This window comes from Schistocerca gregaria, chromosome X (assembly GCF_023897955.1).
Source record: "Schistocerca gregaria isolate iqSchGreg1 chromosome X, iqSchGreg1.2, whole genome shotgun sequence".
NCBI lineage: Eukaryota > Metazoa > Arthropoda > Insecta > Orthoptera > Acrididae > Schistocerca > Schistocerca gregaria.
This window is the reverse complement of record NC_064931.1, coordinates 740,522,734-740,538,792: the sequence shown is the minus strand read 5'-3', so window position 1 is coordinate 740,538,792 and position 16,059 is coordinate 740,522,734. Positions and strand designations below refer to the sequence as shown.

At 39.8% G+C, this 16,059-nt stretch overlaps 1 protein-coding gene across 3 annotated transcripts in view; it reads right to left on the bottom strand.

The window, feature by feature from the left end:
- The window catches only part of LOC126299241 (pancreatic lipase-related protein 2-like), a 131,970-nt gene that overhangs the window by 92,555 nt on the left and 23,356 nt on the right, over positions 1-16,059 (bottom strand). For all 3 annotated transcript variants that reach the window (XM_049991027.1, XM_049991029.1, XM_049991028.1), the window contains exon 3: positions 13,364-13,623. In XM_049991027.1, coding sequence (XP_049846984.1) covers positions 13,364-13,623 — 260 coding nt within the window. The remainder of the gene's footprint in view (positions 1-13,363; positions 13,624-16,059) is intronic.

Sequence of the window (16,059 nt, the reverse complement as noted above, 5' to 3'; positions counted from 1 at the left end):
TCTTACATTCCACTACAAGATCCATCGGGTGATGCATGGCATGACACATGACAGTTACCCTTCTAGCACTGACTGCAGGAATGATCACTTCATGCAGCACACATAGTCTCCACACACTCGGATGCGTATCTTCTTGTCCACAGTATCTCATCTCGTCTAGCATAATCTTCGAGCGACCACAGTCTATTTTTGCCTGAGAAGCTTTCGAAAAGTCCCATCTGAGAATGATGTCATGACTACACTCTTGTAAGACGATGAATTCTAACGGCTGTGTATGGCCACTTATACCCACACGAATGAGACATCTTCCTGTAGGTTTTACATATTTCCCATTAGCCACCTTCAGCAGAGATGTTTTGCTGTCGACGAATACGGTTTTCTGCAACTGGTGACAGTACTTCTCCGAAATGACTGAATATAATGCTCCAGAGTACGTAGAGGATGTCGACCCACGACCCACACATGAAGAAACAATTGTGTGTCCTGACCACAAACGTTATACTTTGAAGAAGAAAACGAATCGAAGTGACTAGTGGCGCAAAGCAAATCACGATATGAATAATGCTTTTATGAGGACTGTAGAGCACAGTAGAGGCTTGGCGGACTAAACTCAGTTTTTCTTGTACCTCTGTGAGTGATTTAGGTGAAGATTTCTTGAACAGCACAACATCCTCTGTGTAATCACTTAACACTTCAGGGCTGAGACGTCTCCCCTGACGTTTCGCCTTCGACTGCGGAAGATATCCTCCGAGGACAATCGGCGAATTGCAACGAGAGCGCGAGTGAGCGCCGTATATATAAGCCATCCAGAGGGCGCCTCTGTCAATCACGTGACGTCGGCTGTGCTATCCCATGGTCCCGGTGAATGAGGCGATCACATGTATAGCGGACATTGTTCCTAGTAATATTTTGGCATTATTCAGACACTGCCTTACAACAACGTATTTTCAATATAATAATGTTTTTTATGAAACGATTGACGGGGTGGGGTGGCTATGGGAAGTCCTCTTAGTCCAGCTGTGGCTAACTTGTTTATGGAGAACTCTGAACAACGGGCACTACAAACAGCTAGAAAAAGACCAGCCAAATGGTATCGTTATATAGAGGATACATTTGTTATATGGACCCATGGGGAAGAGGAACTGGATGCCACCCTGTTACATCTGAATAGTATTAATCCAAGAATTCAATTCACTATGGTCACCTGAACTTCTTGGATGTGACTGTAATCAAACGAGAGGACGGATCGTTGGGTCATAAGGTTTTCAGAAAAGACACACACACTGATCGTTATCTGCAGAAAGATTCTAACTACCACCCAAGACATGACAGAGGGGTGATGAAAACATTAATAGACAGGGCGCACAAAATATGTGAAACCAGCTCACTTAGATGATGAGACTGAACACCTTAGAGCGACCTTCAAGAAGAATTGGTATTCGAACAGAGAGATAGATCGTGCACTGTGCCCTAGACTGACAACCAGGACGGCCGAGGATCGACACCAACCCACGGGGGAAGTGTTTTTACCATTTATCGCTAAGGTCATTGACTGCATCGGAAAAAATTTTAAGCAAGTACGACATGGAAACTGTTTTCAGACCCACCACGAAAATAAAAGAATGTTTAAGATCCGCAAAAGATAAACGACATTCTCTAGCTACACCAGGTGTCTACAAAATTCCGTGCAATTGTGGAAAGGTCTATATAGGCACAACAAAAAGAAGCGTCAACACCCGTCTGGGTGAACATAAAAGGAACTGCCGCCTCGGACATATTGATAAATCGGCTGTAGCGGAACATGTGTTTCAGGAAGGTGATCATGAAATAAAGTTTAGTGAGACGACCGTCATAGATAATACGTTGCATCATTATGCGCGAATGTACGGAGAGACCATTGAGATTGCCAAACACTGCAATAATATTAATAGAAAAGATGAAGGCATTAAGCTGGATAAGATATGGACGTCAACATTGCAGCAACAGAGTGACAATCGATTAATTTCAATTAAGAAGGTTAGCAATATCAGAGATGATAGCACAGGCAACGTCATATGAGTGACAGCGGCACCCTCTCGATGGCTTATATATTCGGCGCTCACTCGCGCTCTCGTTGCAGTTCGCTAATTGTCCTCGGAGGATGCCTTCCGCAGTCGAAGGCGAAACGTCAAGGACCATGGCATCTCAGCCCGGAAGTGTTAAGTGATGACAACATCTGCCGTGAAAACCTTCATTCTATGATCCTCTATGTAAGGTAGGTAGACTATTCATATTCACAACAAACGGCGAATATTGAACAAATACAGACAAAAATAAATAGTAGATGTCATTAGCACTCAAAAATGCAGAAAGATGGTATTATGTATTGAGGCCACCCAAGGTGTGCGGTGCAAGTAGTATTTGTCCTCATTCGTGACTGTCATGCCTTTCTCTGTTTCCTGATATTGTCATTGTATCTCCAAATGAAGAATCTCACATTTTACCTGTGTGCTACACATATGAGGGTGGTTTGAAAAGTTCTCGGAACGGAATAGAAAAAAGTACTTATGTCACTGAAACTTTTTTTCATTTTTCAATATAGTTTCCTTGTAGATTAATGCACTTCGTCCAAGGATGTTTCAGTACCTTGACCTCATCTTGAAAATGAGTCTCCTCCAGGCCTGCAAAATAGTTTTCAACTCAGTCTATCAGTTCTTCGTTTGAAGTGAATCTTCGTCCACCAGGAAAAATTTTCAGTTTTGGAGGAGATGGAAGTCTGACGGAGCCATATCAGGTGAATAAAGCGAGTGTGGCAACAATTCGTAGCTTAGTTCGTGAAATTTTGCAATGGCGACGCACATGTGTGCGTGAACGTGTCAAGGGTCGCGGCACCCATCTGACAGATAGTATTTTTGCATTTCTAATTCTACAGTTAAAATGTGATCTACACTTTCAGATGACATATGGCAAGCGTGAGCAATTTCATCCACTTACAATCGGTGATCCTCCATGACCACATTGTGCACTTTTGCAATGATTTCTGGAGTAGTGACACATCTTGGCCAACCAGTGCATGGGTCATCATCTAAGCTCTCCCGACCAAATTCACATTCATTCGTCCACTTGGACAGTTGAATATGAAGGGCAGAGTGCCCCAGTGTATTCTGGAAATCGGCATGAATGTCCTTTGCTTTCATACCTTTCTTTACGGAGTACTTAATCACTGCTCGAATTTCGATTTCTTTCTATCTTCGCAAACCACTACGCGGGAACAACAACAGAGCCATGTCACCGCCACAGCTCTCTTCCAAGATCACTGACGCGGCACGTGTTAACAGGCAACAGTCTAATGAATATCACGTGAACATCTCGTTCCGCTAGCACTGACCTCTCATGGTGATCCAGAGAACTTTTCAAACCACGCTCGTATAAAAAGTGTTAATAGTAGCCAATAGGCTATGCTCATACTACGAGGGAAGTTCAATAACTAATTCAACACATCTTTTCTCGGCCATCTTTTCTCGGTTGAAAAAAAGGACGGAATTCGTTGTGAGACGTCGTGGAATATTCCCACTTCAGGCCCTACAGCTTCATGAAGCTCCCATAGCTGGCGGCGCTGTACGTAGCCTTCGAAATGGCGTCTGTAACAGAGGTGTGTCCCAAACACAGAACAATTATAGAGTTTCTTTTGGCGTAAACCAGAGCATCGCAGATATTCATAGATGTTTGCAGAATGTCTACAGAGACTTCACAGTGAACAAAAACACTGTGAGTCTTTTGACGAGTCATCTGTCAGCATTGCAACAAGATCGTGCAAACCTGTTCGATCTCCTGCACGCTGGCCAGCCTCACAAATGTGTGTCTCCTGCAATGTTAGATAGGTGGACGTCTTCATTCGAGGTGAACGACGGATCACAATCAAACACCTCGCTGTTCAACTGGATGTATCTGTTGGTAATACTGTTGGGGTACTCAAAGGCGCGGGCCCACAGAATACCATAAAGAGCAACGAAGGACTACCTGTGGGGAACTGCTTTCACACCACAATTTTTTGTCGAAAATCGTGACGGATGGTGAAACATAGCTTCATCACTTCTCGAACCGCAAACAAATGGCAATCCACGGAAGGAAGGAAGGCTGAATTTAACGTCTCATCGACATCAAGGTCACCAGAGGAGGAGGACAAGCTCAGATTGTGTCAAGGATGGGGAAGAAAATCGGTCTTGCCGTTTCAAAGGAACCATGCTGGCACTTGCTTAGAGCGATTTAGGGAAATCACGAAAAAATTAAATCTGAAAAGGTAGACGCACGTTTAAACCATCATTCTCCCGAATGCGAGCTCCGAGTGCTAATCACTGCGCCACCTCGCTGTGGCAGTCGATGGTGTGGAGCCACACCACCTCTCCTCCGAAGACTAAGTTTAAAGCCGCATTCTCAGCTGGTAAACTCATGGCGACGGTCTTCTGGGATTCTGACGGGGTTATTATACACTACTGGCCATTAAAGTTGCTACACCAAGAAGAAATGCAGATGATAAACGGGTATTCATCGCACAAATATATTATACAAGAACTGGCATGCGATTACATTTCCACGCAATTTGGATGCATAGATCCTGAGAAATCAGTACCCTGAACAACGACCTCTGGCCGTAATAACGGCCTTGATACGCCTGGGCATTGAGTCAAACAGATCTTGGATGGCGTATACAGGTACAGCTGCCCACGCAGCTTCAACATGATACCACATTTCATCAAGAGTAGTGACTGGCGTATTGTGGTGAGCCACTTGCTCGGTCACCATTGACCAGACGTTTTCAGTTGGTGAGAGATCTGGAGAATATGCTGGCCAGGGCAGCAGTCGAACATTTTCTGTATCTAGAAAGGCCCGTACAGGACCTGCAACATGCGGTCGTGCATTATCCCGCTGAAATGTAGGGTTTCGCAGGGATCGAATGAAGGGTAGAGCCACGGGTCGTAACACATCTGAAATGTAACGTCCACTGTTCAAAGTGCCATCAATGCGAACAAGAGTTGACCGAGACGTGTAACCAATGGCACCCCATACCATCACGCGAGGTGATACGTCAGTATGGCGATCACGAATACACGCTTCCAATGTGCGTTCGCCGCGATGTCGCCAAACACGGATGCGACCATCATGATGCTGTAAACAGAACCTGGATTCATCCGAAAAAATAACGTTTTGCCATTCGTGCACCCAGGTTCCTCGTTGAGTACGCCATCGCAGGCGCTCCTGTCTGTGATGCAGCGCCAAGGGTAACCGCAGGTATCGTCTCCGAGCTGATAGTCCATGCTGCTGCAAACTTCGTCGAACTGTTCGTGTAGATGGTTGTTGTCTTGCAAACGTCCCCATCTGTTGACTCAGGGATCGAGACTTGGCTGCACGATCCGTTACAGCCATGCGGATAAGATGTCTGTCATCTCGACTGCTAATGATACAAAGCCGTTGGGATCCAGCACGGCGTTCCGTATTGCCCTCGTGAACCCACCGATTCCATATTCTGCTAACAGTCATTGGATCTCGACCAACACGAGCAGCAATGTCGGAATACGATAAACCGCAATCGCGCTAGGCTACAATCCGACCTTTATCAACGTCGTAAACGTGCTGGCACGCATTTCTCCTCCTTACACAAGGCATCACAACAACGTTTCACCAGGCAACGCCGGTCAGCTGCTGTTTGTGTATGAGAAATCGGTTGGAAACTTTCCTCGTGTCAGCACGTTGCAGGTGTCGCCACCGGCGCCAACCTTTTGTGAATGCTCTGAAAAGCTAATGATTTGCAAATCACAGCATCTTCTTCCTGTCTGTTAACTTTCGCGTCTGTAGCACGTCATCTTGGTGGTGTAGCAATTTTAATGGCCAGTAGTTATTTTATGTCCTCCCTCATGGTGCAACGATCAACTCTGAAGTGTATTGTGCTACCCTCAGCAAATTGAAGAAACGAATTCAGCGTGTTACTCGCCACAAAAATGCAAACGAATTTCTCTTTCTCCATGACAACTGAAGGCTGTTCTTACTTATCCACCCCACAGGTCAGATCTCGTACCTTCTGACTTTTACCTTTTTGGCCCAATTAGAGATGCACTCCACAGGAAGCAGTATGGGGAAGAATATTGACGCAGCAAGACGTTGGCTCCAGTGTCGACCAGTATTACGTTACCATGCAGGCGTGCAGCTCCCCCCCCCCCCCTCCCCCCCTCCCCCCCCCCCCCCCCGCTTCAAAGAGTTATGTGACGTAAGGCCATCACATTCAAGGGAGATTATGTTGGAAAATAGAGTTTTGTAGCCAAAAGAGTGGGGAACAATCTGCCGTATTGGAATCCTGGGTGAAACCAACCTTCTTTTAGAACAAAATTTATTGCGTTACTTACTTTGCGTGACTCATATACTGAACTACCAAAGCCTTTATCGCAAAGTACCAGAATTTCTTGCCTTAGAGAAAAACAATCGTCTACTCATAGCACCATGCAGCATGGGCTGTATTAACATTAATGAAGCGTCAAGGAAGTATATAAAACATGATTAGAAACAGGGAAATATGTGCATTAATTGTTGCAAAATTCTTAGATCTATACTGTTTTAACCACAGGAGTTTGAGGCAAACAACTCAGAAGCTCTGCTCCAGGTAGTGATCATGGTTCTTCACAGCAAATGAACACTAAACCGTGTTGCCAGTTCCCATTTCCATTAGTGAACTGCAGTAACATTCCTCATGATTTAAATAACGAAACACTGCATCAGCTGCTTATGTTTTTCGTGCTTAGGGCAATGCATATCAAGAATTTATTCTCATTTTCAAGCTCATTCCTGTACTTTTTTTTGTAATCTTTATATGTGTGGTTTTCTACCTCTGTTGCATAGTGCAATAGAAGCAGAAAGATACACATGCAAACATCACAAAAAGTTATACACTACATGCAGTTCCCTTCATGATGTTCGCTTGGAAACTGCTTAAGATGGACCTGTATTCATTGACAGCACCAATTTCTGTCATGTTTGGAACTGATTGTCATTAATAAGCTGTGACATGTGCCTCTGTTCCCTGTCAGTTATGATCTTTTTGTAATCACTGTTGTTAAATCATGTTACATGGCTGTAAGCAGTACACTGTTCCTTTTAGACACCTTGGACAGACAATGTTGGTACAGTAACAAATTGGGGAACTTCATCCATGGTGTGAACATGGGCACTTCCAAAACACAATAGCTCCTTATATGTAAATTGCAGGAGCAGTGGCAGAAACGAAAGTAAAACAAAGGGATTACTGATGTCAGCTGCATCAGAACATTATGTGGAATCAGCAGCGATGAGTGAAATTATGTGGCAGGCTGTGATTCGAACCTGAGATCTCCTGCTCGCTAGGCAGTTGCACTGACCACTGTGCCACCCAGAACACAGTCCGTATCACAACTGCATAGACTATCTTGGCACACCTCTCAGCCAACCCACAATCCCATCTAGTACCACATATCTGTAGTCCTGTCCATGTCTTCCGTGCTCACTACTCAAAGATTCCTGTAGGAGGTTGGATGTACTTCTAAATCTGTACTGAAGAAGGTGGATTTGATACCCATCTAAGCAAATCAATTACTCATATATGAATCCATGGTGTCTGTTCTTACAGACACGTTTGAAAGAAGAGACACCATGCATTCAAATAAATGATAGGTGCTTTTTGCCATTTTGCCACATCTCCACAGAGGCCCATCTTACTGAGCTGCTTTGTATAATCAATTGGCACATACACACCACTTCAGTGATATAGATTACAACATTTGTGGTGGGCCAAATGATCATATGGTGCCAGTTGTACACCATCTGTAGTGCTCCTAAGCAACAAGTGTGTACTTTTAAGGGGATAAATAATGTTTTATCTATTGAGTTTATGTTCAGCCCTGCTGAGTTAGTTGCTGCCAATAACTGTATAGCCAATACAACAATATGATTTATAAATTTATGGACCATTGATTAAATTCCAAAGATGACCATTTAGGTGCATATTGAAGATAGAGGTTAAACTGGAAGCAACACATTGATGGTCTGCTGAAACGTCTGAGTTCAGCTACGTATGCTATTAGGGTTATTGCAAATTTTGGTGATAAGAATCTCAGTAAATTAGCTTACTATGCCTACTTTCATTCACTGCTTTCGTATGGCATCATATTCTGGGGTAATTCATCGTTGAGTAGAAAAGTATTCATTGCACAAAAACGTGTAATCAGAATAATTGCTGGAGCCCACCCACGGTCATCCTGCAGACATCTATTTAAGGATCTAGGGATCCTCACAGTAACCTCACAGTATATATATTCCCTTATGAAATTTGTTGATAATAATCCAACCCAATTCAAAAGTAATAGCAGTGTGCATACCTATAACACCAGGAGAAAGGATGATCTTCACTATGCAGGGTTAAATCTGACTTTGGCACAGAAAGGGGTAAATTATGCTGCCACAAAAGTCTTTGGGCACCTACCAAACAGCATCAAAAGCCTGACAGATAGCCAACTAACATTTAAAAATAAATTAAAAGAATTTCTAGATGACAACTCCTTCTACTCATTGGCTGAATTTTTAGATATAAAGTAAGTAAAAAAAAAAAAAAAACTTAATCATTAGTGTCATGCAATATTTTGTGTAATGTAATTTCTTGTACAGACATCTTTTATTAACCTGACACGTTCCACATCATTACGAAGTGTCGTATTCATGATCTATGGAACAAGTATTAATCTAATCTAATCTAATCTAATCTAATCAAGTCTATTGGTGAAACATTCAGAATGCTCCGAAAATGGTATGACTCATTGTCTTCAGGATAAATTTGTATTACGTGGTATATGTGTCCATGAAGTGGTACATATGGGGATGTTCCAGCAGGAAATAGCGTGTTCTATTTTATGATGCATTCAGCTTCATCACAACACCTGAATCATACCATGATAAAATACAAAAGACACCACTATATTCTACATTAGTCCATGATTTTATGAGGTCTGCAACATATCCCAAATCTATCATCAGCTTGTACTATCTGTAGTCTCGGTTCATTGTATGAAGCTATTTTTCCCAGTCATCAAGGGACCAATCATTAAAATCACCTCACCTAAAGAGTAAGAACACAATGACAGCCCATGATTTCAAGGGGTCTGCTAACTCTATCATTGGGTTGTAGTATAGGAATTCTTGTTTCATTGTTTGAACCTATTTGTTTTCAGCCTTCAAGGAACCAATGACTGGAGTCACTTCAATTAAAGAATAGACACTATCCTTGGCCATGTACTGCAATATTTTGTCAGTCTCAGATATAACTGCACTGATTTCATAAGTCCCCCATTTAATGTGTATATTATTTTATGCGATATTGCTTGTCTGTTGGAATGGACAATTATTCACAGATTTTGCAGTCACATTCTGTAGATATGGCTGGATGCACAATGTCTACAGTGGAAAGAGGTACACACTTAATACTGTGAGTCAATGAATTCTGCATCTTGTTATAAACTTTAAATATGGAATGTCTCATCACTTCACTCCACATGATATTCCACATACAAATTGATAATATACATTGTGCAGCCATATTCTCAATACAAGGCATTTCATGAGAGATGCAGGAGCTCAGTTGATGGAACCACTAATACTCTGCTTATTTATAGCCGACATCTTTCATGTGATGATATTGATACTACACTGCAAGTATTTTTAAGCATTTGTCCATTAGCATCTGGTATATAAGTGTGATTCTGAATAATATAAGTCCATAATGAAATATCAATACAAATTCCTAAAAATCAGTATGACATTTATTTACATGGTGTTTTTTGAAACCTCTATCACCTATCAAAGACTCTATAATTCATTACGAAGAGTTGACCAGTAGTATATAATTTTCCACTTACACAATTAAACAGATAAAACAATAAGTTACACTCTCCCACATTTGTTAACACATTGTGAGAAAGAATGATCATAATTTACTATGAATCTGGGAATTACTACATTTGTAACCAACTACTATAGCAAAATATTATTAAAGGATCCCTCCTAGACCTATAGAAATTTTGGTTGTACAATAAGACTGCCAATGGCACAGTACACTTGTTGAGAAGAATGGGATGGAAATGGATAATAGCAAAATAAAGACCCAAATATAGATTTCTTTCCTCAACTCCTTGCACAAAGGAAAATCAAGAGAGATTTTTCTGAGAGATACAGTGGTTCATGACACTGTAATCACTAATAGTGATGCTAAAAAGTACCTGAAAGCATTACAACTAAATATGATCTGGAGCACAACAAAATACCTGTTGCAAAAATACGTACAAAATTTGCAAATTAATTAAATCTTTTCTGAGCATGATATATGGAATGTGACTTTCATTGGTGAGATGGTGTAGCATAAATGCTGAAAAATCTTAACTGGCAGGCAGTCTAAGAAGGATGAGCCTTGACAGTGTTGTGTTGTCTTTGAATCCTCTGATTGCCTGGTGTCCTGGTAGGAGGCACGAGTGCTGAACTAATTCTCTCAGTTTATCGCTGTTTGCAAGTGAGGAATAGGTGATACCATGCTCGAGTTGGCAAGTTGGCCTTGGTACGAGGCAGCAGCAGGTATGGACTGTGAGGCCAGTCAGTTCACATGGTGGCCATTGGAGCCTCTTTCTGTAATTGGAGTCATATACATGATAGCAACAATTATGTCTGATTTGTGGGTTTGGGAAAGGGACTGCATGAGCAATTTGCTTTCTGGAATGTTCTGCCACGTGCAGTTTGGGTGTTGGTGGCTGGCATAGTGCTCTGAATGATGGCATATGGAGTACTAAAGAAGTTAGGATGTGTATTGTGTTTATTCCCTCTGTGAACCTCACCAGTGGAGTTTGAAAGATGTGGTTTTCTTGCAGTTACTGTAATTTATTTGAAACTGTGAGTGGAACTTTGCCGATTTTCTTACTGATTTCCATTTATGTGTATATAAGAAGTCTTGTACTGGCAGCTGATCTGTTAGAACCTCTGAGTTGATCTCAGGTTACATGAAGGTTTCCGTAGATGGGCCACTGACTGTAGTGGCAAATTTGCCTTTCAACAGTTCTGCCCTGTTTCTGCTGGTAGTATTTAATGTGCATTAGTGTTTCCATTTGTTATTCCTTAGCTTTAAGCCATTCTTACCTGTTGTAAGTTTTGAACAGTGTTGAATCAGATTTTGGCATTTTAGACTAATGTTCTTTTAAATTTATTTTAGATGGGTTTAACTCTTGAGGGTCTGCAACCTCACACTCACTTATAAATGTTAAGCCTAAAGTCCATGCCAGGCAGGTAAGCTTTCAAAAGAACATTCAATGTCTGTTAGTAAATCTGCTATTCGTTATCACAAGTGTTTTATCCTTTTATATTAGCAGTTTTAGTACAATAACTGAAATTTATGCTTACAGTTAAAAAGTTTAAGCCTTATTCACTTAACTTAGAATTAAGTATTCGCTTAGCCAATGTTACATTACTTTAAAGGCTTTATTAGGTTTTGAAACACATGAACATCTTATTGCTGAAATTCTTGACTTAAGTGTCATAATGTGTATGCTATTTGTTGACAGTCTCTGCTTCTGAAACATGGTATTGTAACTAGCATGGCACTTGCCCACATTCGATGTCTGTTGGTACTTCAGCCTGTGCCCGGGTTGTTAGCTCTTGCTGAAGTTTCGATTCCAGCTTCAGATTTTAAGTTTTCCATATATTATATATGATGGGTGGTTTTAATTAACTGCTTTTTTGAGCTTGCCATGTCCTGAGATCTAATGTAACAAAGCTAGAAATCTTTTTTCTGCACTTGAGTTTACAAATATTTACTGTATTTAAGTTTTTGAACATTTAAATTCCATCTGTAATTCACTGTTCTTGATAGTCAGCTTGGCCTAACTTGGTTCCACAGTTCTTACAACTCAATGCAAGAGTACCAGACTTAAAACTGTAAATTTGCCCCCTTTCTTAGAGGACTGATTCTTGTTCTTGGTTGCTGTGTAATTTAATTTAGGAACCTTTACTTAATTCCACCGTAATACTTTTGTGGGTTTTATTTAAGGGTCTTAATACTTTTATGGGTTTCATTTAAGGGCCTTATGCCCTTTTAAAGTTTGCATGACTTTAACTTGTTGTCTACTGTGTTTTAAGAGTTGCACCTGTGGGGGAGGGGGGGGGGGGGTAGATGGCTTTGGCCTACTTATTCTGATAAACAATAGTTATTTCAATGATTGTTTCTCTGTTTTAAATTTGTTTGTGCAAGTGAAGCTTGTTCTTTAAACTGATATTTCTCTTGTCTTAAAGAATGCTTGAGTAAGATAAACTTGCTGTTCATTATTATATATCAAGGGCAAGAGAAGGTTGTGGTTTTAATTACCATCCTGTTTGCCGACATATTTTGAAATAAATTTGTAATTTCTTCAAGAAAAATGATGCACTCAGCCTAAGTTCACCCTTCCAAGTCTCCTGTCCTTTGTCATCCTATGTTTGAACACTTCAGGAGACACTCTATCTCACAAAAACTGGCCTACACAATTTCAGAAACCATAGTCAGGATGCAAAGTACAAATATCCTTCAGTATTGTTGATATCCATCTTATAAAGACTGTGAATATGAGAATAGACAGAAAACAGGCCCATAAAAACTATTATCATGAAGGAAGTGAAATTTTAACATATAGGGTGCAAAAAAATATAGGCTCTGTCTCTCACTTTATAACAAATCAGACAGCAAATACTAATTTATGTGATACCAATGTCAAGTATTAACTTTTTGCTGTGGATAAACCAGATTTGGGCCATCAATGGGAGGAAGAGACTGTGAGTAAGCAATATGTCACACAAATACCATAACTTTTACTTGCACCATAGTACTAGAATAGATATTGTTATATTAGTTAATTACAGACAAATGTTATAATTACTGGAGTCATAGTATATGAACATCAGTTTTCTCCAGAAAACATGTGACAATTGAATACACTGTTTTACTTGTCTGTTCCTGCAACAAGACACCTCTGGACAAAATTCCCTATTCACACCATTATCTATCCAGCAATTTCTCCATGTCTCAGGAGTCTGTATAGAAAATTTAGAAATATACTATATGTTATGATCCAAAATATTTCTGCTCTGGTGAATGGCTTGTTGTAACTACTTTTCTATTCCACAATTTTATGCAGGCACAGATTTTCTGTTACTTAAAAGTTTATCTCTGGACAGGACAAATAATACATTATGAGACACATTATTTTTTCATACTGGTATTCCTCTTTGTTTCCAAATTCTTTAATTCTGTTATTTAAAAATAATTAAGTGTTTCGATGAAGAAAACAAAAGTGTTTACCTTTTTAATAAGGGCTGCTACACCTGCCAGTGCACCCTTGTCTCTTCCACTTCCCTTGTAGCCATGAATAAGCACTTTAAGTGGTTTACTGTGATTAAAGTTAGTACTCTGCAGTGAACCATTCCCATAGTCTGTAACCTCCTGAGCAGTTGTGTTGGTACGAGTGAATAGCCAGAATTTTGTATCTACACTTTCAGGTGATTCTGGCACTTTCATGAATGCTGAATGCTTTTTTGGCATTGCAAAACAACCCACATCATCTAAAATACACAACATATGGATATTAGACAAGAAAATGTACTTGATAAGAGAAAAAGTAGATTGTTTAACAATATGCACAATACATCACAAACATAAAAGTATGGTTAAATTACGAAGCATTAGTGTATTCAGTTATATAAGTGGTACAATGTTTCCTGTCTTTCAAGCTCTTTTCTTTCATTACTCTCAGTGTTAAGTCAGATTTAGTGAACACTACCTATGATATCATCATACATATCAAGTAACATCAATATCGAAACTACCTCCAATGGTAAAGTACCATACAGATTCACTGAGAGGCATCGCTACTTAATATTTTTCATTCATTGCACTTATTTAGAAGGAAGTTTAGTGTTTTATTTCTGCTTCAGGTAATTTATTTGCAGATGCAACTGGAAATTACTGCGTTTACAAGAGTTACATGTGTAAAGTTCATATGGAGTATCTAACATAAAGGTAATAAATAGTAATAAAATTGCCGCTGTTGTCATGATTATCATGGCATTGACAGACAACTTTCTGGAAAATCCCAAGCATGACAGTTAACACTGACTGATAAGGCAACAAATAATGCTAATTAAAGATAGCAATGTATCATAAAATCTACACAAAAAATGAATTAAAAAACAAGCAATTCTTTCATGTGGTTTTTCAATGATCTAGAAGAGAAAAAATATATAGTGGTGCCATACTAACAAGGAGCACCTTTGACATCAAATGCTCAGAACCACACAAAACAGTGCTTATAATAACATTCGCTCATAAAACAACAGTGGTCTTTGTCATTTCCATTCAAAATGTTGCATTCTACCACAAGTGACATTTTAATAGAGAGAAGCAAAGTAACAGGATATTAACTACCATAAGAGGAAAATTATACATAATTCAGTAACATTATTGTATCATTACATCTTCAGCCAACAGTGCCAAGAACACAAAACACAAATATCCTACACACCTGATAGTGCCTATATCAGTGCTCATAGTGCAGATGTGGGATTTTAATGAAGTGGTTAAAACGAAGTGGCAAAGAACAACATGCACACCTCACTAAAGACATGTTTTTACATTAAGAATCACTTTCACATTGAAGCAGTCCAGTGTCAAGTGCCAAATTAAATACATATTCAGATGATGATAGGGATTTTCTCCACCCAGGGACTGGGTGTTTGTGTTGTCCTCATCATTTCAACATCATTCATGAAGGTGACACGATTGGACAGTGTAAAGATTGGGAATTTGTACGGGTGCTGATAACCGCGCTGTTGAGCACCCCATAAACCAAATATCATCATCACCATAATCAGATGATGATATGGGTCGTCAACATTGTAACCTTTCTTTCGTCCAGCATACTCCAGCATAGGCTTATAATTTAGTGAAGAAAACTGATTGTAAATTGCAGAGTGAAGTATATTTCTGAATTATTAAATTATATAGTATATCCATGAAATCTCTGCCCTTGACCCAAATTTAATTTCCAAATTCAGCATGTCACAAGTTTGTCCCTAATATTTGGACCACATTCACAGAACTAATTCTCTTAATGATATCACTATACACAGTTTACACAGCAGCTTGCATGCAAACCCTCCAAGAGACATTTGTACTGCAACTATACCATTCACATAACTTGAGCACTTGTTAGTGCAGCTACAAAATGGCACCATCTTACTGTGCTAGCAGACAAGTGTGGAGTTTTGTGTGGAAATGGCACAGATCACTGTTGTTTTATGATTGATTGTTAGTCTAAGCATAATTTTTGTGGTTCTCAGTGTTTGAGGTCAAAGATGTCGCATGTAAGAACAAAAAAATTATATCCAATATTATAAGTTTCAAGACCATAGTAGTCAACACACACTCATATGAAACAGTCATCCTCAATCATTGTTATTGCTATGTTTTCCATAGAGTATTCTTAAGTCACCTGATGTGAGGTCTGCGTATGACTTCCAGAGAGGATGCTGTGAGCCCCAAGGGATAGGTTTTGAGGTTACATACCTTGTGCGCTGGCCACCTGGTCCAACATAAGGCTCACTGCAATTTATTGTTTAAGTAGTACTACACTTTACAGTAGTATCCTAGTGACATTTATTGTCTACTGAGTGGTTTTCAGTATTGTGAGTTGTACACTCTGGACTTTGCCAATACCTGATGCCACAAGACTCAAGTTTAGACTTGGTATGTGATAGGTTTTCCTCATAGATTGATTGCTTCAGCTTGTGAAGAACTTGTGTGCATTGAGTTTTATGTAGTGTGCTGACTACAAAGCGGATGTTGCTCAGAATTATTTTCTACAATGTTAGTTACATATTATTGTATTACTTGTATTAATTTGAAAATAACTCTTCATTTTGTGAAAATCTTTGATGAATTATTATATTCTGAATGTCACAAGGCTTCGCCATTTCAAAATATTTATTGTAAAAAATTGT